General features: G+C 38.8%; 1 protein-coding gene across 10 annotated transcripts in view; it reads left to right on the top strand.

Annotated features, from left to right (window-relative positions):
• LOC150084898 (uncharacterized) overlaps positions 1–25,713 on the top strand; it is a 437,743-nt gene that overhangs the window by 263,488 nt on the left and 148,542 nt on the right. For all 10 annotated transcript variants that reach the window (XM_090376690.1, XM_090376694.1, XM_090376693.1 and 7 more), the window contains exon 14: positions 441–521. In XM_090376690.1, coding sequence (XP_090232816.1) covers positions 441–521 — 81 coding nt within the window. The remainder of the gene's footprint in view (positions 1–440; positions 522–25,713) is intronic.

The following is a 25,713-nucleotide window of genomic DNA, read 5'->3' as shown; positions in this document are numbered from 1 at the left end:
TCAGCGATACTTGCACAAAACTATAACATCACTCAGTGACTTAGGTCATTTTGTTGCCTTATTTTCTCAGTGAATAGTCCAATCACATGTGTGTATACCCACACACACACACACACACACACACACACACACACACACACACACACACACACACGTGCACACACACACACACACACACACACACGTGCACACAATCTCCCAGTTTCTGTCCACTGCTTTATGTAGGGTAGTATGGACATGTGATAGTCAATTCCTTGGATAATGGAAATATATATAATAAATAGGCACACTAAATGTGTGATTGCATGTGTGCCTATATTTATTATTTAAAATTTTTTTTGGAGAATTAGTTTTCAGGATTTTTGACATATCTGTGTATGCTGTATGCTTGCACACATGTATCTTTTCTCTACATCTCCTTTTTTATTATTATTTAACAGGCAGAAAAACAAAAAGAAGAGTTATCAGTTAAAAAAAAAAGCCTTGAAGCAAATTTGGAACAGTTACAAGGATTAGAAGAGGTAAGAAGTACTTTCATTTGTCAAATTTTTTCAAATTGGGATAAAAACCATCTTATTTTTGATTAAACTATATTCTTTGCCTTTTTTATATGATAGCTATGACTAGTACATGCATTGACAAATTTATTCAAGCTCTAGTTGCCATTGTGAGAAACTTTTCATCAAAGGGTGTTGGGGAGGGACAGTATATTAAAAAAAGAGCATTCTGTAACAGCCATTACACAGTAAACCCGAGTCACATGATCATGCAAAAGTACCAGTGCTTACCTTATTATTGTTAAATTCATGTAATGCCACCCAATACCAATCACCATAATTAAACACTGTGAAAGTTAAAAGCTTTTAAATTTTTTTACATGATTAGCTTTATCTATATGTTAAATAAATCATTATTAACCACGTACATGTCTTTGCAATTATGAACAAGCATGACAGTAGGGACTATATGCTGAAGTTTTGTAGATTAATTCAAGATTATAGGACTTTGAGGCTTCTGGGGAGAAATTATTATTAGTGTGGTCCTCGACTCTAGTAGGTATGAGGAATGTATTTGTAGAGATGGAATACATTTTAAAAAAGTGGCACAAGGATTTTTGCCAATGTCATTGAGGATTCCTTAGGGGTTCAGGGAAACTATTAGTTGGTTGGGGGAGGGACATGGGTTGATATAGACATTTGTTTATCTTATAATATGGGTCAAAGTAATGCTTGCACACATTTCAAGAGTTCTTGTTTGTGGCTCCAAAAGCCTCTGTTGGCAAGATGGGCCGAGTACAATGATATTTAAAACAAATGAGAGGGTGATGCTAGGGAAACAAACTTAAATAACTTCAAGGAGTGTATCAGGGTAGTAAACTGTACAAGAAAACTTAAGTCTTAACTGTATCTATAGTAATGTCAGAAGTGTTGTCAGTAATATAAGTGAGATTGAACTCCTGATTAGGATAATTAATTCTGACATAATAGTGCTAATAGACATGTGGTGTCACTCAGAAATAAGGAATGACGAGTATCACTATTAATGTATTTAGGAAGGATAGTCAAGATCGAAAGGGTGTTGTGGCCATGCTAATCAAAAGGCTATCACAACAAAACCATTTACAGATTCAGAAATTACACATGCCAAAATAGAATCTGACATGTGAGATAGTTTGATGCAAAGGTAAAATGAGAGTGAGGATCTACTGCATTTTGAATTTACATATTTAATAACGTGAAGAGACTTCTACATGCAGATGGAATGAGCATGGAAGTGTGAATGTCTTATGGGTGAGTTCACTTTTCCCCTTACTCATTGGGACAAGTGGGAGGAAACTCATCAGGGGACAAAATTAAATTAACTAGATGATTATTATCTATATCAGCATATTAGGGATAGTACTGGGGGGGGAAGCATATTCTAGACCTGATTGCAAAAATAAGAGAAAAGTATGCCCTCAGTACTTCGAAATCCACCAAGCCCATATAATGGCTGAGTTCTTACAGTGAATTGTCATGGATTCCAACAAAATACAGAAGAAATCAAGGCACTCCTGCAAAAGCACAAACCAGACAGCTTTTGCGTACAGGAGACTTATCTAAAGGCAAATGATGACCCCACTATGTGTAACATTACTATTATTTGTAAGGACAGAATTGTGGATTACCCTACTTATGGAGGAGTCATTATCCTCATGGGCAACTAAACCCCACTTCAGCCTTTGCTACCTTACAACCAGCATGGAGACTATTGCATTTTGCCTTACAGTGGAATTTTGATTAACAGTCTGCTCTATTTAGTTCCCACCTGGGGCTAACATCCTCGGAAAGACCTTGAAAATCTTGTAATGCAGTTGCCTCCCCCTTTCTTACTTCTTGGCAATTTTAATGGACATAACACCCTGTGAGGTAGTGTTGGAAGGGGAATCAATAGAAGGGGTCATAGAGCAAATGCTCACTAACAATGACCTTTCCCTTCTAAATATGGAAACCAACACCTCCTTCCACATTCCTATCCGCACATTTTCTGACATTGATCTTTCTATCTGTTTCCTTCACTTACTTGGGAGGTGGAGGAAGAACCCATATGGAAGTGATCACTTCCCTGTGATAACCACCCTAATTACTGGAAGACTGTGTCTTCCTTTTAGGTTATTGTGGTGGAAGATTGAGCGAGCTGACTGGAATGCTTTTCAACACCTGGAAGATTTTTACATCACTACAGTCAGTCAGGTGCTTATCAATGATGTGGTCATGTACATCATAGAAACTATTATCCATGCAGTTGCAATTTGAAAAACATCCACCTGATTTCCACCACTTCCCAAATCATGGTGGAATTCAGAATGCACACCAACAAAAAAGCACAAAACAAAGCCTGGGGGTAACCTACCACCGATAATCTCATAGCATTTAAATGTGCATGTGCCAAAGGACATTATATTTTACGTCAGCCCCAAAAGGAATTCTGGTTCTGTTTTATTTCTTCTGTTACCTAGCTGACCATCTCTAAATTGGTCTGGGACAAAATCCATAAAATGAAGAGAAAGTACACAGAGAAAATACAAAACCGCCTCATTAATCCTGGAATATAGTGGATATCTCAACAACATAATCTTATTTCCCAGGGTTTCTGGTCCTTAAACACAAAACCAAGAAAGGGCCCCTTAATTTGACATCAAAGGGTATTTACCCATATAATGGGCTATTTACCATTCACAAGCTGAAAACAGTTCTCAGCCTTATAAAGGCAACTATTTGTCCTGCACCTCACGGTGAAATACTACCCATTCCTGACACCACCTGACCATTTTTCTGTGCACTCTGATGAAGATGAAGACACTGATGAATGTCAACTTGATATACACGAAGAAGTACAGCAGCCCTCTAGGGATCCAACATTTTGTCCAGACAGACCAGATGACATCCTTTATGAAATGATTAAACACCTTTCACCAAAATTCATGTGCCACCTGCTCTTCCCATACAACAGAATCCTCCTTGAAAAGCAGTTTCTGGACTCCTTTACAAGGCAACTTTTGCAAAGCTTCAGAAAGGATTCTAAATATCCAACAAACTACCTTCCAGTTGACTAAAGAACCCTATGAGGTCCAGGGTTGAATACATATTATAATTTCTTGCAAGCACTGACCTAGGCTGGGTGGGTAAAGTGCCTGGCTGGCAACCCGAAGGTTGCGGGTTCGAATCCCGCATCGGGCTTGGATCACAGTAGAAAATGCAAAAACCTTGGGATGTGCAATATGGCCACAGAAGCCAATGCACCAACAATTAACAAAAAAAAAAAAAAAAAAAGCACTGACCAAGTGAAAAGAACTTTAATATTTAGTGAGAGAGTTCACATAGTTAAACTAAAAATGTAAACTGATACTAGCCACAAACATTCACAATAAAACAATTAATTTAGCACAAACATAAGCACAGACATAGCTTTTTTGTAGGTCAACCCATATACTTAAAACCACAGCTTTCCAGTGCTCAGTCAGTTGACAAAGGCTATATACAGTAGCTGAAAGCTACTATATTTGTGCTAAATTGATTCTTTTATCTTGGATGTTCATGCCTAGTGTCAGTTTAAATTTTTAGTTTAACTGTGTGTGCTCTCTCACTAAATATTAAATTTCTTTTTACTTGGTCAGTGCATGCAGGAAATTATAATATGTAAATTACCTTCCTATTGTTCTGACTAGCTGTTTGTACAAAATATTGGAGAAAATAGTCAATCCTCATCTTTTATGGAACTTAGCATTAGTTGAGGCATATGATACAAGAAAGCAGCAAGCTTATAGAGCATCAGCCAAAAAAAAAAAACCACTTCTCATTTCACTCAGCTGGTCACTCCAAATTTTTGTCTAATTCAGCCTTAAATTTATTTAAGCTATCAACTTCCACAACAACAGATGGAAGTCTGTTTCAGCAATCAACTAATGGCTGGATAAAGGCTAACTTCTGCACATCTATTCTACAACTATCTTTCCTCAATTTGAATCTATGCCCCCCCCCCCTTTGGTTCTTAATCACAGCAAGCAGATGTATCCCATCAGCATTGAGCCTGCTCAAACCGTTCAAGGCCTTGTACACAGTCAGATCACCTCTCAGGTACCTAGTGTCAGATGCTACAACTTGCAGAATTTAAGTCTCTTTTGGTAAAAGAACGCCTTTGTTCCTCTCACCAATCTTGTTGTGCTTCTCTGTACTTGTTCTAGCAACTCTACATCCTTCCTAAAATGAGGTCTCTAGACCTGCACACAATACTCTAGGTGTGGCGTGACCTTTGCCTTGTACAACAGGATAATCACCTCCCTTTCCCTGCTAGCAAAATTCCTATATATCATTGACAAGACTCCATGACCTGCCCTGGCAGCTTGTCTGCACTGCTCAGCGAACTTCATATTTCACTGTGCAATTACCCTCAGGTCTTTTACACTTTCCACTTCCCTGAGTGTAGTACCACAGTTGGTACATTTCTCTTGGGTTATTGCCACCCATATGCAGTACTTTGCATTTGTCAATATTAAACTTCAATTGCCACTTCTCAGCCCATTTGCCCAACTTATCTAGATTCAGTTGGAGTAGCATAATGTCTTTACTGTCGATAACACCCTGCCAACATTTGTATCATCTGCAAACTTGGACATTAAACTTGATATACCTTCATCAATGTCGTTGATAAATATACAAAACAACAATGGGGCCCAACACCGAACCCTTGGGAACTCCACGAATAACATTTGACCACGAAGAGCAGTGTTCATTGATTACCACCCTCTGTCATCTCCCACTCAGCCATTCCTTTATCCATTGTAGCAGCTTACCCATAATGCCATACCTCTCCGATTTGTACAGCAGTCTTCCATATGCAACAGTATCAAAAGCTTTCCTGAAATCCAAGTATATGATAACAAAATTATTTTTGGCATTCAGTTCCTTTGTGACATCATAGTATCCAATCAAATTGGTCAGACAGGACCTCCCTTGAACAAACTCAAAACTATTACTACAGTCTTGTCTAGGTGACCCTGCATCCTTTCTTTACAGGTGACTCCATTATTTTCCCCAGAACCGAAATTAAACTAACAGGTCTATAATTATTTGCGTCACCCTTTGATCCCTCTTTGTGAATTGGGGATACATCTCCAGTCCACGGAGACCCCTGAATCTAAGGACTCTCATAATTATAGCTAAGGGTTTGCTTACTTCCCTTGCTGTCTCCTTCAATATAACTGGATAGATTCCATCTGTCCCAGGTGCCTTTTTTTATGTTTAACTTCAATAATTTCTCCTCTACTTTGCTCTCTGTTACTACAAAATCATTTAGCTCCCTGTAGAGTTCAGTAAATTTCTGTCCTCCACTTCTTTACAGGATTCCTCATGTGTGAATGTAGATGCAAAATACCCATTCAGTTTGTCAGCTATCTGAGCAGGATCATCAACAGGCGAACCAGCAACATCAAGTGGACCCATTTGATTTATCCCCTTCCTTCTAGCGTTTACATAAGGAAAGAAGTCTTTGTTGTTTTTCTTTGCATCCTTTGCCAAGAATTTCTAGTAATGAACCTTTGCTTGGCTAACCTCTTTTGTGATTTGATTACAGACTAGCTTATATATGCCATAGGCTTTTGTCACCTGAAAATTTATATGCATCCCACGCATTTTTCTTCTCTGCCACAAGCCTCATTAGTTGACCCCACAGGTTCCAGTCAATATCTAGAAAGTTAAAATCCCCCCATTATAAGACATTATGATTTACTGATCAGAATCATTAGGCTTATAACACTCCTACCCTCATTTTCCCTTTCCCAGTATTTATGTCACACCAAACTGACTCAACATTGCACTTACCACCCATGTCAACTTGATGCACTTCCTTAGTTTTTGTGTTAACTAAGAGCATAATCCCTCCTCTCTTCCTACCCTGCCTATCCTTTCTTTATACATTGTACTCCCTAAATTTTAATTCTACACTGCTTTTATCTGACACCATGTCTCTGATATCCCAACAATGTCCCCCTTTGATGTCTTGATCAGCACTTCAAATTCATCAAATTTATTTGCTATACTTCAAGCATTGATGTACATGCAATATGTACACCAATGCTTACAATACATATAAGAACAGGTACATACATGCACCTGTTGGTGCCTCTGTAGCCAGGTGGGAAGGAGCAGCAGTGCATAGCACACACTTCTTGATTAGACCGGGGTTTGAGCCCATCACCATCAAATACGGAGGATGCGGCAAGGTCAGGGAATGACCACCACATATCCCCGAGCAATATGGCCTTAGTTGCTAATGCTCCTAAAAAAAAATAAATAACAATAACATGCACCTGTTCTTACTCTTAGTTACCTGAACACAGCCGATGTATATACTTGTTTCATGATGACTCCCAGCAACTCTTGACATCCCCAGCAATTTGCTCTTTAGGCTGCTGCTCATTACAATAGAAGCAGTGGAAGAATCACTTTCGCCTCTGCCTTCAGCTACTGTTAATCTTTGTCTGTGAATTCCACCAAGCAAGCAGTTTTCCGACCCACCTAACACTGACTTGGTAGCATCAGTAAATATTCTTGCTCCCGTTCTATTTAAGTGTACCCCATCCCTGTAGAATTTCTCTCCTGTTAACAAGCACAGACCATGCTGAAAAAAATTCTCTCCTACGAGCCTTATACAAATCGCTTCAGGGCCAAATTGATTGACAAAACTATCATCATATACTCCCTTCTATTTTGGCTGGCTGAGCAGAATTGCAGACACTTTCAAATTCAACCCTAGCTTGCAACTTTTTTTCAACATTGACTATACTTTAAGAGCAAGAGCAGATCTCTTACTCTTAAGGTCATTAGTGCCAACATGTACAACAATATCACCTTTCGTGCTCTTAAAAAATGATATCTGCTCTACAGTATCATCAACTTTTGCCCCTGGCAGACATACCCTGGTTCTGTTCCACCTATCCTTTTTTGCATAATATATTCGCTGTCTCCCTGATAATAGAGTCACCAATAATAATTAGTTCCTGTGGGGCCAACACATTTTGCCTTGGAGAATGCTGCTGTGTTGCCTGATGCACAGGAATGAGCTCTGGTGTTGAATTGGGCAGCTGAGAGCTTGATGGGCCCCTCACATTAATTTCCTCGAGGTCATCTACCCCTACACCTAAAACTCTCATAGACACCCATCAGAATGCTGAGTTGCCTCCTAATTTCTTGACACTAATTTCTAGGCACCTAGCGCACACAAAGACATACTCCATGGCTAGGTCATTCCCTGTTCCAGAAATGTCCACAAACATTTCATATTTCGCACATTGTTTTAGACTCTGATGCATTAGAAAATCACCTCCTTAGCTTTTAGTGCTGTGGCTCGGGAAAATCACTTCCCTTGAGCCACAGCACTCTGACTATTCTGTGATCGTTGCTTTGCTGCTCTAGTCTGGGTCATGATTCCATTTAAGTACAATTTAATTAACAATGAGATTTAATAAGATTAATAAATTTTATTGATTAATTGATATACTAAGCTAACAGATTTCTAATACAGTGTTACATGATTCACTATCTAGTTTTACGTTAAACCTTACACTATCTAGCTCAGGATATACATTAAGCTATTCCGTATAACAATGGCGGAAAGTTATGAACAGTAAAATCTATGGACACTAAGTATTAACTTTCAGAATCCTATCTAAATTCAAAATATACCAAGGAGCCTGACTAGGACTATAAGTTACTTATAGAAAATAATTTAATATAATAATTAAATCAATAAAATGCTAAATATAATTTAAAATTTAGTGTTTGCCAGAGCTGCAAAACCTTGTCCAACACGTTGAACACTTGTCCAAATGAATCAAATTCATTCACTTAGAAGCAATCTCTTGCATTCTGTAGCTTTTGAAGGAACAGATCCACTTTTAGAATGGAAATATCTATTCGAGATGCTTTTCCTAAAAAAAAACAAGAGAGCACCTGGCATCAGTCTTCTTTTCTATAGAAAAAGCACAACTTGATATAGAAAAAGACACAACTTGGAGATTAGATTTGTATTTTAAAAGATCTTTATAACTTCAGTCTAAAGGTCACCTTTCCATTTTTAATTAAAAACTTCTTATCCTGTTGTTTTTTCCAAGTTCGAGTATGATCCACTCTCTCCTCTTGGTCCTTTTGCTAAGAGGAGGGAGTACCACAAGGATCTGTTTTAGGAGTTAAGCTTTTTGCCATTACCAATCAACTTCAGCATATTTTCCCAGTTGTGCAACATGAGGTTTATTGAGAGACAGCTGTAACAAGTGATTGTTCAACTTCCCTGCTGGACACTAGTCAGTGGTTTCAGGTTCTCACCACAAAAGATCCTGTGCATCCATTTTTGTTGCAAGTGTAACCTTCACCCTGAACCTGAATTAAGACTTGGACAAAGCACCATTCTGGTAGTAGCAGGGACAAAATTCTTGCGACTCATATTTGATCCAAAGTTGACATTTCTCCCTCATATTCATCAGCTATGCACAAAGTTCATGAGAAGACTAACATTCTCTGTGCTTTCTCTTCTGTTTCTTGGTGTGCAGACCAGTGCACTTTATTCTGTATATTGTGCACTTGTGCACTCAAAATTAGATTATGGGTCTGAGGTATGTGCCTCTGCTAGAAATAGCATCTTTCATGACTTGACCTCATTCACCATTAAGCTGCTCAATTCATATTGCTACTGGTGCATTCAGAACATCTCCTGTCCAAAGTCAATGTCAAAGCAGTTGAACTGTTCTTGACACTACAATGAAGACATTTGCCTCTAAAGTATACTTTTAAGTTGAACTCCCTGCCAGACCAGACCATCCCACATGGACATCCGTTATATAAAGATTTTCCCATAAAGATGGGAAAATCTTTATATAACACGTCGGAATGGCAGACAAGGTTGCCCAGTCACCAAAGCAGCCCCTTCCACCCTGGGATGCTCAAACAGCAGCAGCTCAAACAGCTGCTCCCATATGAACTTGAGGAAGTCTAATACACTGATTATTAATGTAGCAGTGATTTGGTAAAGTGACAAGGACTGGATATTTTATTGGACAGTAGAAATGGGTTGTATTGAATGTTGTCTAACTATTCTGTTCAACTGAGTGTAATTGAATTAGAATACCAGTAAATTGTTTACAGTTGGATAATGATGTGACAGCTGTTTTGTCATGAGTGCTGAAATGAGGTATTGTGATTGTTAGACTGGTTGATGGTCATTCAGGTTGAGAATGTTTAAAAATCTGTAACTTAGGTAATTGTATCTCTCTACCTCATTGTGTCAAATTCTCTGTTGTCTCTACCGTTCTCCCAACTCGACTAATCACTTGGAGCTCTTTGACTTCCTCTCGTTGCAACTTGACTTTCTCCAGTCCAACTCTCTAACAGTGAGGTAATTTTCCTTGGTGATTTTAATGTTCACAACCCCAGCCGGCTTCCGTTTTCTAGTTACACCAACCCAGCAGGTCGAGATGCTGAGGCTTTTGCAATTACTAATGACCTAGCACAGATTGTTCATTTACCTACAAGAATACCGGACAATCCTAATCATACAGCCAATACGCTTGATCGTTTTCTCACAAACAACCCTTCTAAGTACACGGTCGAAGTGAGAGCTCCTTTAGGCACTTCAGATCACAACTTGGTGATTGTCTCTTCTCCAATGGAACCTTTATCTCAAGGCTATTCCCAACCTCGTGTTTGGCATTACAAGAATGCAAAATGGGATGACCTGCGAGACTTCTTTTCTTCTTTTCCTTGGTCGGATTACTGTTTCAAAAGTTCTGATGTCAACGTTTGCTCAGATCGTGTCAGTGAAATTATTCTTGCAGGAATGGAATCCTTTATCCCACATTCCACTTTAAAATCTCGTCCTTTATCTAAACCTTGGTTTTCCAATAAATGTGCTAAGGCTGTCCAAGAGAAGAATGTTGCATATCGTAATTGGCTTGTTTCTAATTCTTCAGTTTCATTTTCTGCCTACGCCAAAGCTCGCAACAATTGTAAAGCAGTTATTAATCAGTCCAAACTAGAGTTTGAACAGGCTATGAGTAGAAAACTTGCTTCTTGCCCTAATGGTAGTCGGGCATTCTGGTCTCTTGCCAAATCTATTGGCCGCAACTTTTGCCCATCTCTGCTCCCACCTCTGTCCAAACCAGATGGTTCTGTTGTCACTTCAGCCAAGATAAAGCTGACCTGCTAGCATCCCATTTTTCTTCCAGCTCATGTATTAATGATCTTGGTAAAACACCTCCCACCATTCCCAACACACTCCATTCAATGCCTCCTGTGGTCTTCCGTCAAAAGGATATCAGAAGGATTTTGATGAATCTCGATGCTAAGAAAGCTCCAGGTCCTTAATGTATTTCTCTACTTGTTCTCAAAACCTGTACTCCTGAACTTACTCCTATTCTTTGCCGCCTTTTTTCACTTTCTTATTCTAAAGGTGTTTTTCCTTCTGCTTGGAAATTTGCTCATATCCAGCCAGTTCCTAAAAAGAGTGACAAATCCCTCCCATCCAATTATCGTCCCATTGCAATTACTTCTACTCTTTCTAAAGTAATGGAGAAATCAATTAACTGCCAACTCTTAAACTACCTAGAAACCTTCTGTCTGATCAACGATCACCAGTATGGATTCCATCAGTGTCGATCCACTGGTGATATTCTGGCTTATGTTACCCATTTATGGACTAATTAAATGGAAAGGTTCGGTGAAACACAAGTAGTTGCTCTTGACATCTCAAAGGCTTTTGATCGTGTTTGGCATAAAGGTCTTCTAAACAAGCTTCCATCTTATGGTTTGCCAACTGTTTTTAGTAATTGGTTATCCAGTTTTTTCTCTGATCGCTCACTGAGGGTGATGGTTGATGGCTCTCTGTCTTCTAACTTCTCCACTAATGCCGGTGTCCCCCAAGGTTCAGTTCTTCCCCCACTGTTTTCCTCTTGTATATCAATGACCTTCTTCCGTTGACTGGAAATCCTATCCATAGTTTTGCCGATAATAGCACATTGCATTCAACTTTCCACTTTGAGAAACCTTGCCCTGCTCAATCAGCTTCAACTTCTCGAAAATCTGCTACCAATTCCTTAAATGCCGATCTTCAGGTAATTCTCCAGTGGGGCAAAGACAATTTAGTTGATTTCAACCCTTCTAAAACTCAGTCTTGTCTTATATCTCGCAAAAAGGATTCTTCTGCTACTATGCTTATCTTTAGTGACACTCCAATTTCTAGGCAAAAGGATATATCTCTTTTGGGGATTACCCTGACTTCTAAACTCTCTTGGCACAAGCACATTACAAATATTGCTTCCTCTGCATCTTAAAAACTTTGTTTTCTCTTTCGCTCTCGGCGTTACTTTTCTTTCAAAAAGCTGCTCACTCTGTATAAATCGCAAATCCGCCCTGCCATGGAATATTGTTCCCACATCTGGGGTGGTGCCCCCAAAACCTCTCTCAGGCTTCTTGATTCCATTCAGAAGAGGGCAGTTAGGATAATTAATGATTCATCTCTAACAGAGTCTCTCCACTCGCTGTCTCATAGACGCACTGTTTCTGCTGCATGCCTCTTCTACAGATACTTCCATGGGCACTGATCTTCTGAATTAGCTTCTATAATTTCCGCTCTCTCTTTCAAAACAGTCCGAACACGTGCCGCCACCAGCCAACATCCATTTACTGTCCAACTTCAAACGCACAGAACCAACTTTTCATCTTCCTCATTTATTCATTGAACTGCCGTTTTCTGGTACAACCTTCCTTCATACGTATTTCCTGAAAATTACAATCTACAGAAGTTCAAGTCCAATGTCAACAAATATCTTCTTTCGTCTTCTCAATCTCCAACCCAAGCACGGTACTAAGTACTATAGGTTCTAATACCTCTCGTGTTTGGGGTTCACATAAAAAAAAAAAAATTGTAACCTGAGACATAGTACAGTTTTCAATGAATATTTCACTGATTGGACATCTTTGCATTGATGGATTGTTGGATAATGGTAGACAGACTAATGTTGATGGTGTCTATTTAGACTTGTAAACAAATTGTCAATGCCTTCTGCTTCATCCTGGGTGCTCGGGCTGCATCTGGATCATTTGCGGAAAATGAATGGGTTTTATAATCAATGTTGAGGTTTTGTTGATCTATCGAGCTTTTAGACAGTTGGTTATCTGTTAAGTATAACTTGTGGCCTAATATAATAGTTTGTTCTGGTGCTAGGCAAATTTATCAAATGTATGGATGCTTTTAGTTTGTTCAACTGATTGGGAACTGCTATGTTTTTAAGCTATGTTTTGATTGTGAACCATGTTTTAAGTTGACAACAGTTTGTGTTGTAATTCTTGTGGTCTAAAATTGAGATAAAAGAATTTCTCTGATTCTGTCTGCAGAATCAGAGAAATTCTTTTATCTCTCTGATTCTGTCTGCAGTTGGCAGACTAGAATAATTGTATAAATGTAAATAGCTATGTTGCTAGCTCTGCACCTCAAAACATCATAGTTTTGGTTTTAAGGTTTTTAGGTGTTTAAGGTTGTGTTAAAATTGATCCACTATATGTTTCTTTTCCTATAAACTTTTTCACTCTTCTTACTCAGGGAATGGCTTTTCTTTCTTTCCCCTCCATTTCTTATACTATTCCCTCTAAATCCCATTTCCTTTCCTTGAATACCTTGGGGCTCCCAGGCTTGCTTGATAGCCCAGTAACAGTCTTTTTTTTGGTGGTTGATCCTGACTGCCTCCACGTGGCTTGGGATTGGAGTCAGGGTGCCATGTGTCCTCTGCCCCTAGCTGTGCAATGCCAGGTGCTGGCACTCAGCATCCAACACAACCCACACGTACCTACACATACAGATACTTGCCAGCATTGGCGCAATGTCTCGTCAGATGCATCAGCGACATATAGGGGAAACCCTGGAGACTGTCATATAATACGCAAATACTTTAAATACCCTGTCTTCTGTCTACCTTCAGTTTTATTGACATCACCTGCTAAACATTCTGACTTCTTGCCAGTTTACACGTGACTAAAAGTTGGAATCATGTGTAGGAGCTGCTGCTATTTTTTCAGAAAATACTATATCTGAGAAGACTGTCCCTGAGTGCAGCATATACACTGCAGAGCTGCATGCTATAGAGTTAACCCTTGAAAGATATCAGAACTCAGGAAGGAGAATGATGTAGGTAAAGTAAACATTGGCAGTGAGCTGGATGATTTTGTAATAACTGAGAGGAAAGTGGAGGAGAGATTGTTGGGGATAAACATAAAAAAGGCACCTGGGGTGGATGGGATCTATCCAGTTATATTAAAGGAGGCAGCAAAGGAAGTAAGCAAACCCTTAGCCATAATTATGAGAGCTTCCTTGGACTCAGGGGAGGTACCTATGGACTGGAGATGTGCAAATGTGACCCCAATTCACAAAGGAGGTTCAAAGGCTGACACAAGTAATTATAGACCTGTTAGTTTAACTTCTGTTCCAGGTAAATTAATGGAGGCACTGGTTAAAGAAGCACTGCAGGATCATCTAGACAAGAATTCAGTTATAGCTCAGACGCAGCATGGTTTTGTTAAGGGCAGGTCTTGCCTGACCAATTTGATTGGATACTATGATGTAGTCACAAAAGAACTGGATGCAGGGAATAACTTTGATATTATATATTTGGATCTTAGAAAGGCTTTTGATACTGTTGCACATGGAAGACTGCTGCACAAATTGGAGCAGTGTGGCATTGGAGGCAAATTGCTGCTATGGATAAGGGGATGGTTGAGTGGCAGAAGACAGAGAGTGGTAATCAATGGACACTGCTCAACGTGGACTAATGTTATTAGTGGAGTTCCTCAAGGTTCAGTGTTGGGTCCGTTGTTGTTTTCGGTGTTTATGAATGATATTGATGATGGGATATCAAGTTTAATGTCCAAGTTTGCAGATGATACAAAGGTTGGCAGGGTCGTTAAGGACAATACTGACGCTATGCTGCTGCAACAGGATCTGGACAGGTTGAACAGATGGGCTGAGAGGTGGCAAATGAGGTTTAACATCGACAAATGTAAAGTGCTGCATATGGGAAACAGTAACCCCAGAGCAACGTATCAACTCTGCGGTACTACACTGACAGTGGTGGAGAATGAAAAGGACCTGGGGGTAATTGTGCAGGCAGATATGAAGTTCTCTGAGCAGTGCAGACGAGCTGCAAGAGTAGCTCATGGTGTCTTGTCAATGATATACAGGAATTTTTCTAGCAGGGATAAGGAGGTGATTATTCCCTTGTATAAGGTAATGGTAAGGCCACATCTTGAGTACTGTATACAGGTCTGGAGGCCTCATTTCAAGAAGGATGTAGAGCTGCTGGAACGGGTACAGAGAAGGGCAACAAGATTAGTAAATGGAACAAAGGGTTGCTCTTACGAAGAAAGGCTTAAGTTTTGCAAATTACAGAGTCTGGAGACTAGGCACCGGCGAGGTGATCTGATAGAGGTGTATAAGGCTTTGAATGGTTTGAGCATGCTCAATGCCAATGGGATTCTTCATCTTTCTCAGAATAATCACCTCAGAGGGCATAAATTCAAATTGAGGAAGGACGGATGTCGGATAGATGTGCGGAAATTTGCCTTTGGCCAGCGGGTGGTTGGTTGGTGGAACCGACTTCCATCACTGGTTGTTGAAGTTGATAGCCTAAACAAATTTAAAGCTCAACTGGACAGGTATTTCGAACGAACGGAGGGGTGAAATGGGAGTGGGTTTTTTTTTTTTTTTTTTTTTTTGTTTTTTTTGGCTGATGCTGAATAAGCTTGCTTTCTTGCATCATATGCCTCTGCTAATGCTAATGCTAACTCACCAATACCAACATTTTATTGTATAAAATTGATACTTTGAGTGCACTACAGGCTTTATCAGTGATGAAATATACTACTCATCCAACCCTATCCCAGTTTCAGTAGTGGATATACACTCTCTAAGAAAGTGGATTAGAGGAAACCACATCAGGATTAGAGGAAACAATTTGGCTGCCAAATCAGCAGCAATGAATAACCTCGACTTGCCAGTCCTCTATACAGACTACAGACAAGTAATTCATAACAAATTATATTCACAGTGGCAAGATTTGTGGCATCAGTAGGTAATAAACAATGTCAGGTTAAAAATGTATCTGAACTATGGCAGTTAGCCCATTCAGGGATCATAAAGTTGTTCTTGCTCGGCTCCACATAGCACAAAGTCATCTGATATTAATTTCTGCTGAAGGCTAATAACCATCCTATATGAAAGTAGTGTGCCCTTTTTTTTTAATCGTTAAGCATGTTTTAACAGTTTTTTCAAATTTTAGAAATGCACGTTTTACCACTTAACATCTGACTGAGCCATGTATGCTCAATCAAATTTTATCCGACAATGATATATATTAGCAAATTTTTAGCTTTTATGAGCTATTAATATATATGTGCTTATATAAAATAGACACTATTTTTACTCTTAGGGTGCCTATACATTGGCAAGCAAGTGTGCGAGTGAACGCCAGAGGGTTTTTTTTTTTTTTTTACTGACGTTGGTTTTAATGAGAGCCTTCACATTGAAAGCGAGCACAAAGCAATATTGTTGATTCTTCAGCAAAAAATGTTTTGTGCATGTATGCTGAACTGCCCTTCCCTGCCTTGTGCAATTGTTGCTCTTGTGAACAGGTTGCTCTTATGAAAGCAAAATTAAACAAAGAAATTTTAATAAACAAAGTATGTACATGTCTTTTTCCTGTCCATCTGTTCACATGCAGCAACTTGACTCCCAGTAGTAGTAGTAATAATAATAATAAACGTCAGCTTATTATTATTAGTATTTTTTCTATTTTTTTAATCTATTTTGTTTTATCTATTTATTTTTATTTATTGTAGTAGTATTTAATAGTAAAATATATCGTATATTTTATTATTATTAATACATATGAATTTCTTGTTTTTCCCTAACAAACAAATGTTTAGAATGCTTAAGGTTTAATAATTTGGCAATTAATTTATTGGAAAGCATGTGGAGTGGAGATAACCCCTAATGGGCTTAGGATCTTTTTTGTCTGAATGTTTTTCTGCCAGCCCAGAAATCATCAATTTTTCAGAATAAGTTTGCATATTTTATTTCCCCAATTTTAATGAAATTTGGATAGGCCCTAGTTTTTTTTTTTATTTGTTTTTATTTTTTAAGCCACATTTAAAATGAGAAGTTGGTTATTGCATGCAAAAAGCGGGACCCCGGGTGCCAAGCGTTATAGTGATCAAGCGATTTTCCGAGTGATTCATAGAGCATTTACTTACTCCAAGCCACAGTTCTTCTTTAGTTTAAAAGTTTTTTACGTCTTTTGATTTTGTTTTTTACGTCTTTTTTATGTCTTTATTTAATAAATAACTTACTCTTACGAATTGTAGGCTAGTTTCAGAAAGGAAAATCACCTTTATTTTTTTCCTTTAAACTAACACTAACTTATATACTGCTTGGTCACTCTAGCAGCACTGCTCCTGCTTCCCTGTGGCAGGGTCGGCATTCCCGGGGAGAAGAAATCCACTCTCCCAGGGCTGAAAGGTGCAAAGATGGATAACATAATATGTTATCCACCATCATTCAAGATATTGGGTTCGAGAGTAGCCTGTGCGGCCGCAGATATTTTGCAGCTCCTGGAGAAGAGAAGTTTTTTCTGATTTATTTTCTGTTTTATTAGCTTAAATTGGTATATTTACTTATTTTCTAGAGTAGTTTTATATTCCTAGTTACGATACTTAGTTTAAAGTTTAACTTGATAGACATTTTGTGGGTATTACTTAGTATCGGTAACGGTATCAAATCCACGTGCTACAAACAGCTCCTTTGAACGAGAGGTTTCTAACCATATTTAGCCGATTTATTAAGTAAATCGGCTAAATATGGATCAAATTATTATCTATAAGTAGCATTAGACCTAGTCAGGATCCTTAGTTTATTCTAAATTGAGACAGCGAGATTTGGAAGTTAATCAATACTTGAGCGTCTGTAGAAGTACCGTTCGTAATTACCGCCATTGTAACACGATACAGCATATCCGGAATTCGATAGCATTAGCTTTGTATAGTATAGTGCATAATATAACATTGCCAATTAATCAGTAAATCGATTAATCTTGTTAAAAAGGAGGTGATTATTCCCTTGTATAAGGCAATGGTTAGGCCACATCTTGAGTACTGTATACAGGTCTGGAGGCCTCATTTCAAGAAGGATGTAGAGCTGCTGGAACGGGTACAGAGAAGGGCAACAAGATTAGTGAATGGAACGAAGGGTTGCTCTTACGAAGAAAGGCTTAAGTTTTGCAAATTACAGAGTCTGGAGACTAGGCACCGGCGAGGTGATCTGATAGAGGTGTATAAGGCTTTGAATGGTTTGAGCATACTCAATGCCAATGGGATTCTTCATCTTGCTCAGAATAATCACCTCAGAGGGCATAAATTCAAATTGAGGAAGGACAGATGTCGGATAGATGTGTGGAAATTTGCCTTTGGCCAGCGGGTGGTTGGTTGGTTGGTGGAACCGACTTCCATCATTTGTTGTTGAAGTTGATAGCCTAAACAAATTTAAAGCTCAACTGGACAGGTATTTCGAACGAACGGAGGGGTGAAATGGGAGTGGTTTTTTTTTTTTTTTTTTTTTGGCTGATGCTGAATAAGCTAGCTTTCTTGCATCATATGCCTCTACTAATGCTAATTCTAAAATTCATTGTCAATTAAATTGTACTTTTAACTATATACAAATTGTATATTTACTTCTCCTTCAACCCATGCACGGTACTAAGTACTATAGGTTTTGATACCTTTTGTGTTTGGGGTTTTCATAAAAAAAAAAAAAAAAAAAAAAAATATAACGACTTAGAGTACAAACGTAACAAATAATTAATACATAACTTGATACGGAAGTTATATAAAGGGATCTCGTAGATAACACTCGATACTGAAAAATAAATATAGCATTATAACTGTGTTAGGATACAAGTTTAAGGTTTTAATTTTGTTCTGAAATTGTAATTTTATTGACATTAAATCGAAATCATGACTCAGACCAGAACAGCAAAGCAAAAGGCTCAAGCTAATGGGAGTGCTGTGGCTCAGGGGAGAACTGAGGGGGTCAGTTGCCCTCTGAATCACAGCCTTTTAAGATGCACTGTTTGCTTGGTGTTTGCGGAGCAATCGGGTACGGGACATGATACTGCCACGGGGGATGTCTTTGTGTGTACACGATGCAAGGAGTGCAAGGAAATTAGGCGACAACTCAGCGTTGTTATGGGCCTGTATGAGACCTTGAAGGACAGGGTGGATGCCCTCGAAGGAAATAAATTGAGGGACCCATCAAGCTCTCAGCTGCCCACATCAACACCAGAGCTTGCACTTGGTCATCTTGCAACACAGAGGCAGCCCCCAAGGCAGAATGCGCTGGTCCCACAGGAACTAGTAGTTGTTGGTGACTCTATTGTCAGGGAAACGGGGAACATGCTTTGTAAAAAGGATAGGTGGAACAGGACCAGGGTATGTCTGCCAGGGGCAAAGGTTGATGACGTAGAGCGGATATCATCTTTTAAGGGCACAAAAGGTGATATAGTTGTACACGTTGGCACTAATGATATTAAGAGTAGGAGACCAGCAGAATTACTTAACAAGTACAGATCACTGTTGAAAAAAAGCCGTGAAGTAGGGTTGAATTTGAAAGTGTCTGCAATTCTGCCCAGACACGATATTAGGGAGTATATGATGAGAGCCTTGTCGATCAATTCGACCCTGGAAAGATTGTGCAAGGCTCAAGTGGTAGATTTTTTTTCAGCCTGGACTGTACTTGTTAACAGGAGAGATTGCTTCTACAGGAATGGGATACACTTAAATAGAAAGGGTGCAAGAATATTTGCTGATGCTATCAAGGCAGTGTTAGGCGGGTCGGAAAACTGCTAGCTCGGGGGGAGACAAAGACTAATAGATTAACAGTAGCCACTAGCAGAGGTGAAAGAGATTCTTGCACTGCTTCTATTGGAATGAGCAGAAGCCTGAAAAACAAGATTCAGGATATTTCAGAGACTGCTGGGAGTCATTGCGGTACAAGTAAGCACATGGGTTGTGTTAGGGTAGCTAAGAAAAGAAACAGGCGCATGTATACTTGCGTGTACACCAATGCTAGGAGTTTAGGAAATAAATTTGATGAATTTGAGGTATTGCTCAAAACATCAATGGCAGATATTGTTGGGATATCAGAGACGTGGTGTCACACAGATATAAGGAATGCAGAACTGGAATTTGGGGAGTACAACGTCTACAGAAAGGATAGACAGGATAGGAAGGGAGAAGGGGTTATGCTATTAGTTAAGAAACACATAAAATCCAAGGAAGTGAAGCCAGTCGACATCGATGGACAGGGCAGTGTCGAGTCAGTTTGGTGTGACATAAGCATAGGTAAATCAAAATTGAGAGTAGAAGTGTGCTATAAGCCTAATGACTCTGATGAGTATAATAAGATACTGTACAGGGAAATAGAATGGGCCAGTAAATCAGAGAGTCTTATAATGGTGGATTTTAATTTCCCAGATATTGACTGGAATTTGTGGGTTGGTCACTCACACACTAGCAAGGTTTTTGTGGATTTATTGGATGATTGTTTTCTACACCAGCAGGTTCAGGAAGCAACTAGACGGAGTAATACTCTTGGTCTGATTATCAGTAGTGATTCTTCATGCATTAAGAATCTGCAGATAAAGGAACCACAGGTGGCAGTGATCACAGTGTGCTGAAGTGGGATTTACTCAAGGAAGTAACTACCATCAGAGGTAAAGGGAAGGGTTTTTGCTTTTGTAAAGGCGACTATGATGATCTGAGACAGTATTTAAATTCTATACAGTGGGACCAACTGATGATGTTACCAACAGCAAATTCAAAATGGGAAGCATTCAAGGAACTAATCTTGGAAGCTACCAGGCTTTACATACCAACCAAGATATATTGTTCAAGGTTCAGGCCTAAATGGTTGTCAGATGAACTAATGAGACATATGGCAGAGAAGAAAAATACATGGGATACATACAAATTAATGGGTGACATGGAAGCCTATGATAGATATAAGTTGGTCTGTAACCAAGTCACAAAGGAGATTAGGCAGGCAAAGGCAGATTATGAGAAATCCTTGGCATAGGATGCAAAGAAAAACAGAAAAGAGTTCTTTTCCTATGTAAACTCTAGAAGGAAAGGGATGAATCAGATTGGTCCACTGGATGTTGATGGTTCAACAGTTGAGGATCCTGCTCAGGTGGCTAACAATCTAAATGAGTATTTTGGCATCTATATTCACACATGAGGAGTTATTCAGGAAGGGGAATGTCATAGGTGAAGTAAACATTGGCAGTGAGCTAGATGATTTTCTAATAACTGAGAGGAAAGTGGAGGAGAAATTGTTGAGGATAAACATAAAAAAGGCACCCGGGGTGGATGGGATCTATCCGGTTATATTAAAGGAATCAGCAAAGGAAGTAAGCAAACCCCTAGCCATAATTATGAGAGCTTCTTTGGACTCAGGGGAGGTACCCATAGACTGGAGATGTGCAAATGTAACCCCAATTCACAAAGGAGGATCAAAGGCTGACACAAGTAATTATAGACCTGTTAGTTAACTTTGGTTCCAGGAAAATTAATGGAGGCACTGGTTAAAGAAGCACTGCAGGATCATCTAGACAAGAATTCGGTTATAGCTCAGACACAGCATGGTTTTGTTAAGGGCAGGTCTTGTCTGACCAATTTGTTTGGATACTATGATGTAGTCACAAAAGAACTGGATGCAGGGAATAACTTTGATATTATAAATTTGGATCTTAGAAAGGCTTTTGATACTGTTGCACATGGAAGACTGTTGCACAAATTGGAGCAGTGTGGCATTGGAGGCAGATTGCTGCTATGGATAAAGGGATGGTGGAATGGCAGAAGACAGAGAGTGGTCATCAATGGACACTGCTCAACGTGGACTAATGTTATTAGTGGAGTTCCTCAGGGTTCAGTGTTGGGTCCATTGTTGTTTTCTGTATTTATAAATGATATTGATGATGGTATATCAAGCTTAATGTCCAAGTTTGCAGACGATACAAAGGTTGGCAGGGTTGTTAAGGACACTACTGATGCTGCTGTGCTGCTGCAACAGGATCTGGAAAGGTTGAGTAGATGGGCTGAGAGGTGGCAAATGAAGTTTAACATTGACAAATGTAAAGTACTGCATATGGGAAACAGTAACCCCAGATCAACGTATCAACTCTGTGGTACTACGCTGACAGTGGTAGAGAATGAAAAGGACCTGGGGGTAATTGTGCAGGCAGATATGAAGTTCTCTGAGCAGTGCAGATGAGCTGCAAGAGTAGCTCATGGTGTCTTGTCAATAATATACAGGAATACTGTGGATTTTAGTGTTTTACACCTTACGTAGAAATAAAAACACAAAGGAAACTAGACTTTTAATAACTGTGTTTATAATAAATTATAATAACCTGTATTTACAATAAATTTAACTTTACGATAAACTATACATATAAAATATTAAAATCTGCTACATTATGAACAATAAAATGCATTAAAATATACTAAGTTAAAAGCGATAAAAAACCACTGTATTTACAATAAATTTAACTTTACGATAAACTATACATATAAAATATTAAAATCTGCTACATTATGAACAATAAAATGCATTAAAATATACTAAGTTAAAACCGATAAAATATTTTATTATAATATTTTATTATAATAAAATATTTATTATAAACACAGTTATTAAAAGTCTAGTTTCCTTTGTGTTTTTATTTCTACGTAAGGTTGGTGTAAAACACTAAAATCCACAGTATGAATATACTCAACCTCAGAGGCCTGTTTGAAGAAATATACAGGAATTTTTGTAGCAGGGATAGGGATGTGATTATTCCCTTGTATAAGGCATTGGTCAGGCCACACCTTGAGTACTGTATACAGATCTGGAGGTCTCATTTCGAGAAGGATGTAGAGCTGCTGGAACGAGTACAGAGAAGGGCAACAAGATTAGTGAATGGAACAAAGGGTTGCTCTTACGAAGAAAGGCTTAAATTTTGCAAATTGCAGAGTCTGGAAAGTAGGCATCGGCGAGGTGATCTGATAGAGGTGTATAAGGCTTTGAATGGCTTGAGCATGCTCAATGCTGATGGGATTCTTCCTCTTGCTCAGAATAATCACCTGAGAGGGCATAAATTCAAATTGAGGAAGGACGGATGTCGGTAGATGTGCGGAAATTTGCCTTTAGCCAGCGGGCAGTTGGTTTGTGGAATAGACTTCCATCACTTGTTGTTGAAGTTGATAGCCTAAACAAATTTAAGGCTCAGCTGGACAGGTATTTCGAACGAATGGAGGGGTGAAATGGGAGTAGTGGTTGTGTTTTTTTTTTTTTTGGCTGATGCTGAATAAGCTTGCTTTCTTGCATTATATGCCTATGCTAATGCTAATAATGCTTCCGCCTTTAGGGCCATCATGCTCAAGAATAGAGACAAATCACACAGATTACTTTTCTCAACCAAAGAGGTTGAAAATAACCCATCAAGAGGAGGATATACCAGTTTTCCTCATATTACATTCACTATCAGATCATCCTATGAGTAAATTATCACCATTTCTTGTGCAAAAGTGCATGGAGACTGCAGCATTTTCACCTGAAACAGTTACGCGACTCCAGTCTGGTGATCTTTTAGAATGTGATTTATTAACTGTATCAGAGGAGGGAATTGTCAAAGAGCTTCACGAACAAAAGGTCATCCATGCAAGGAGAATTATGACTCGCAAAATGGTAATCTGGTTCTAACAAGGAGCATAATTCTCACTTTTAACACTCCTAGCTTACCAACATCTATGAAAGCAGAATATCTGCATTGCCATGTCTGACCGTACATCCCAAATCCCATCAGGTGCTACAAATGCCAAAAGTACGGACACTCCTAGACTACATGTCGAGGTGAGACAATATGCCCAAACTGTGGGTCAAAAGAGCATAATCAATTTGATTGCACCATTACCACTCCACATTTCCTAAATTGTAAGGGTAACCACCCAGCTTTCTCAAAAATATGTGAACTATGGAAGCCAGGGAAAAAAATTCAGAACTATAAAGTAGAAAACAAAGTGACATACCCAGAGGCGAGAAGACAAATAATGAAAACAGAGACTAAGCGTACGTATGCCACAGCTGCCCAACATTTCCAGTCAGTCAGAATTCAAACTGACGTATCAGTTCCTCCGAATTTGTCTATTGCTAATTGGGCACGTTCGTTGCTCTCTAATCCGAAACAGGCTCCTTTGCAACAAACAACAGAACAAGCTAGTAATACCCCAATTACCATACCAACCGATGTTTCCTCAACAATGAAACCAAAAGTGACAGAAACTATGAAACCGCAATCATCACTCTCCACTGGAATAGACATTGATCAACAGCATGATTCAGACGATGGCATATTAGAACTACATGCAACCGTTGAGATGGACGTTACCCATCCCACTTTCCCTAAGAAAGACAAAAGAAAAATAGATCAATACAAGCAAGCTGCAAATAAAAAACTGTCAGATCCGAAAACAACCCATAAAACCACATAATGGAAAGGTTACTTGAGTGGAATTGTAGAGGCTTCCACAATACAAAAGATGATTTGAAGGATCTTATTGATCGGTACGAACCAGCTGGCATACCCTTACAGGAAACACTTTTAAATTCACGAGTGTCCTCTACCCTGAAAAATTATACTATCTTCAGACATGATAGGAGTATTGACATGCCAGCTCATGGGGGGGGAGGGGAATTATTGTCAGAAACAACATTCCATCCAAATATATTTCTTTTCAGACACATTTTGACGCAGTGGCAGTGTGCATCGTAATGGGTATTACTCTTACAATAGTTTCTATGTATTTCCCTCCTAAATTATCTCTCTCCTCAGATGAATTAGAAAATCTAATAGATCAGTTGCTAACTCCATTCTGCTTACTTGGGGACTTCAATGCTCATCATCCGCTATGGGGATCTCCATCAGTAGACAAAAAGGGTAAAATAATAGAATCCCTGCTTGATTCTCATAACCTTACTCTGTTAAATACTGGCGAACCCACCTACATCCATTCTTCTACCCAATCCATGACTGCAATTGACCTATCAATTTGTTCTGCCTCCATATATGCCAATATGGAATGGAAAGTTTTTGATTACCTACTAAATAGTGATCATCTACCAATTCTTTGTGAGATTCAAACGCAAGTAAACTTATCCCCATTGCAGCGACCCACTTGGAAATTCCGTAGGGCAAGTTGGAACGAATATGCCTCCCAAATTCAGTTTGATGATGATATAGTAAAGTCCCAGCCAATAGATATTGTCACCAATCATAAAAAAAAAAAAAAAAAAAAAAACAGATATTACAAGCTGCAAATTCTACAATACCTAAATCTTTTCCTGGGAAACACAAACACAGCAATTATTGGTGGAATCAGGAATGCACATATGCTAAACGGACAAAAAAATAGAGCCTGGAATCTGTTTCGAAAATTCTGCACAACTGCTAATCTGATTAGCTTCAAAATATTCAAGGCCAAGTTCCGACAAATAAGAAGAAAAGCAAAGAAAGACACCTGGATAAATTTTACATCCATGATTAACAAAAGCACATAACAGACTCATCTGGAAGAAAATTCAAGCACTTAATGAGTGTGCAGTTCCAGCTCCTATTCTAAACTGTAAAGGGCAGGAATTGTCTACACCAACAGAAATAGCAAATGCATTAGCCGAATCATTTGTCAGTATTTCAGCAATGTCCAATTAAAGCCGAACCTTTCAGAAAATTTAAAGCATCTGCAGAACAATGTAAAATAAAATTCTCCACTCTGGCATCACATCCTTACAATCAGCCATTCACTTTAACAGAACTTTTAGTGTCTCTGAATAAAACATCCAGTACCGCTGCTGGTTCAGATGGAGTATGCTACATAATGTTAAAAAAACTAAATAACAAAGCAAGAAATTCCCTGTTGGATTTCTACAACAGAATATTTTTAAAAAAATGCTTATCCATACATTTGACACCACTCAATTGTACTAGCATTTCCAAAGCCAGGGAAGGATCATACCCAGCCACATTATTACAGGGCAATTTCTCTG

The sequence above is a fragment of the Mastigoproctus giganteus genome, chromosome 6 (genome assembly GCF_048544385.1).
Source record: "Mastigoproctus giganteus isolate SK-2022 chromosome 6, ASM4854438v1, whole genome shotgun sequence".
Lineage (NCBI taxonomy): Eukaryota > Metazoa > Arthropoda > Arachnida > Uropygi > Thelyphonidae > Mastigoproctus > Mastigoproctus giganteus.
Note: the sequence above shows the minus strand (reverse complement) of the source record. Positions and strands in the feature narration are given on the sequence as shown.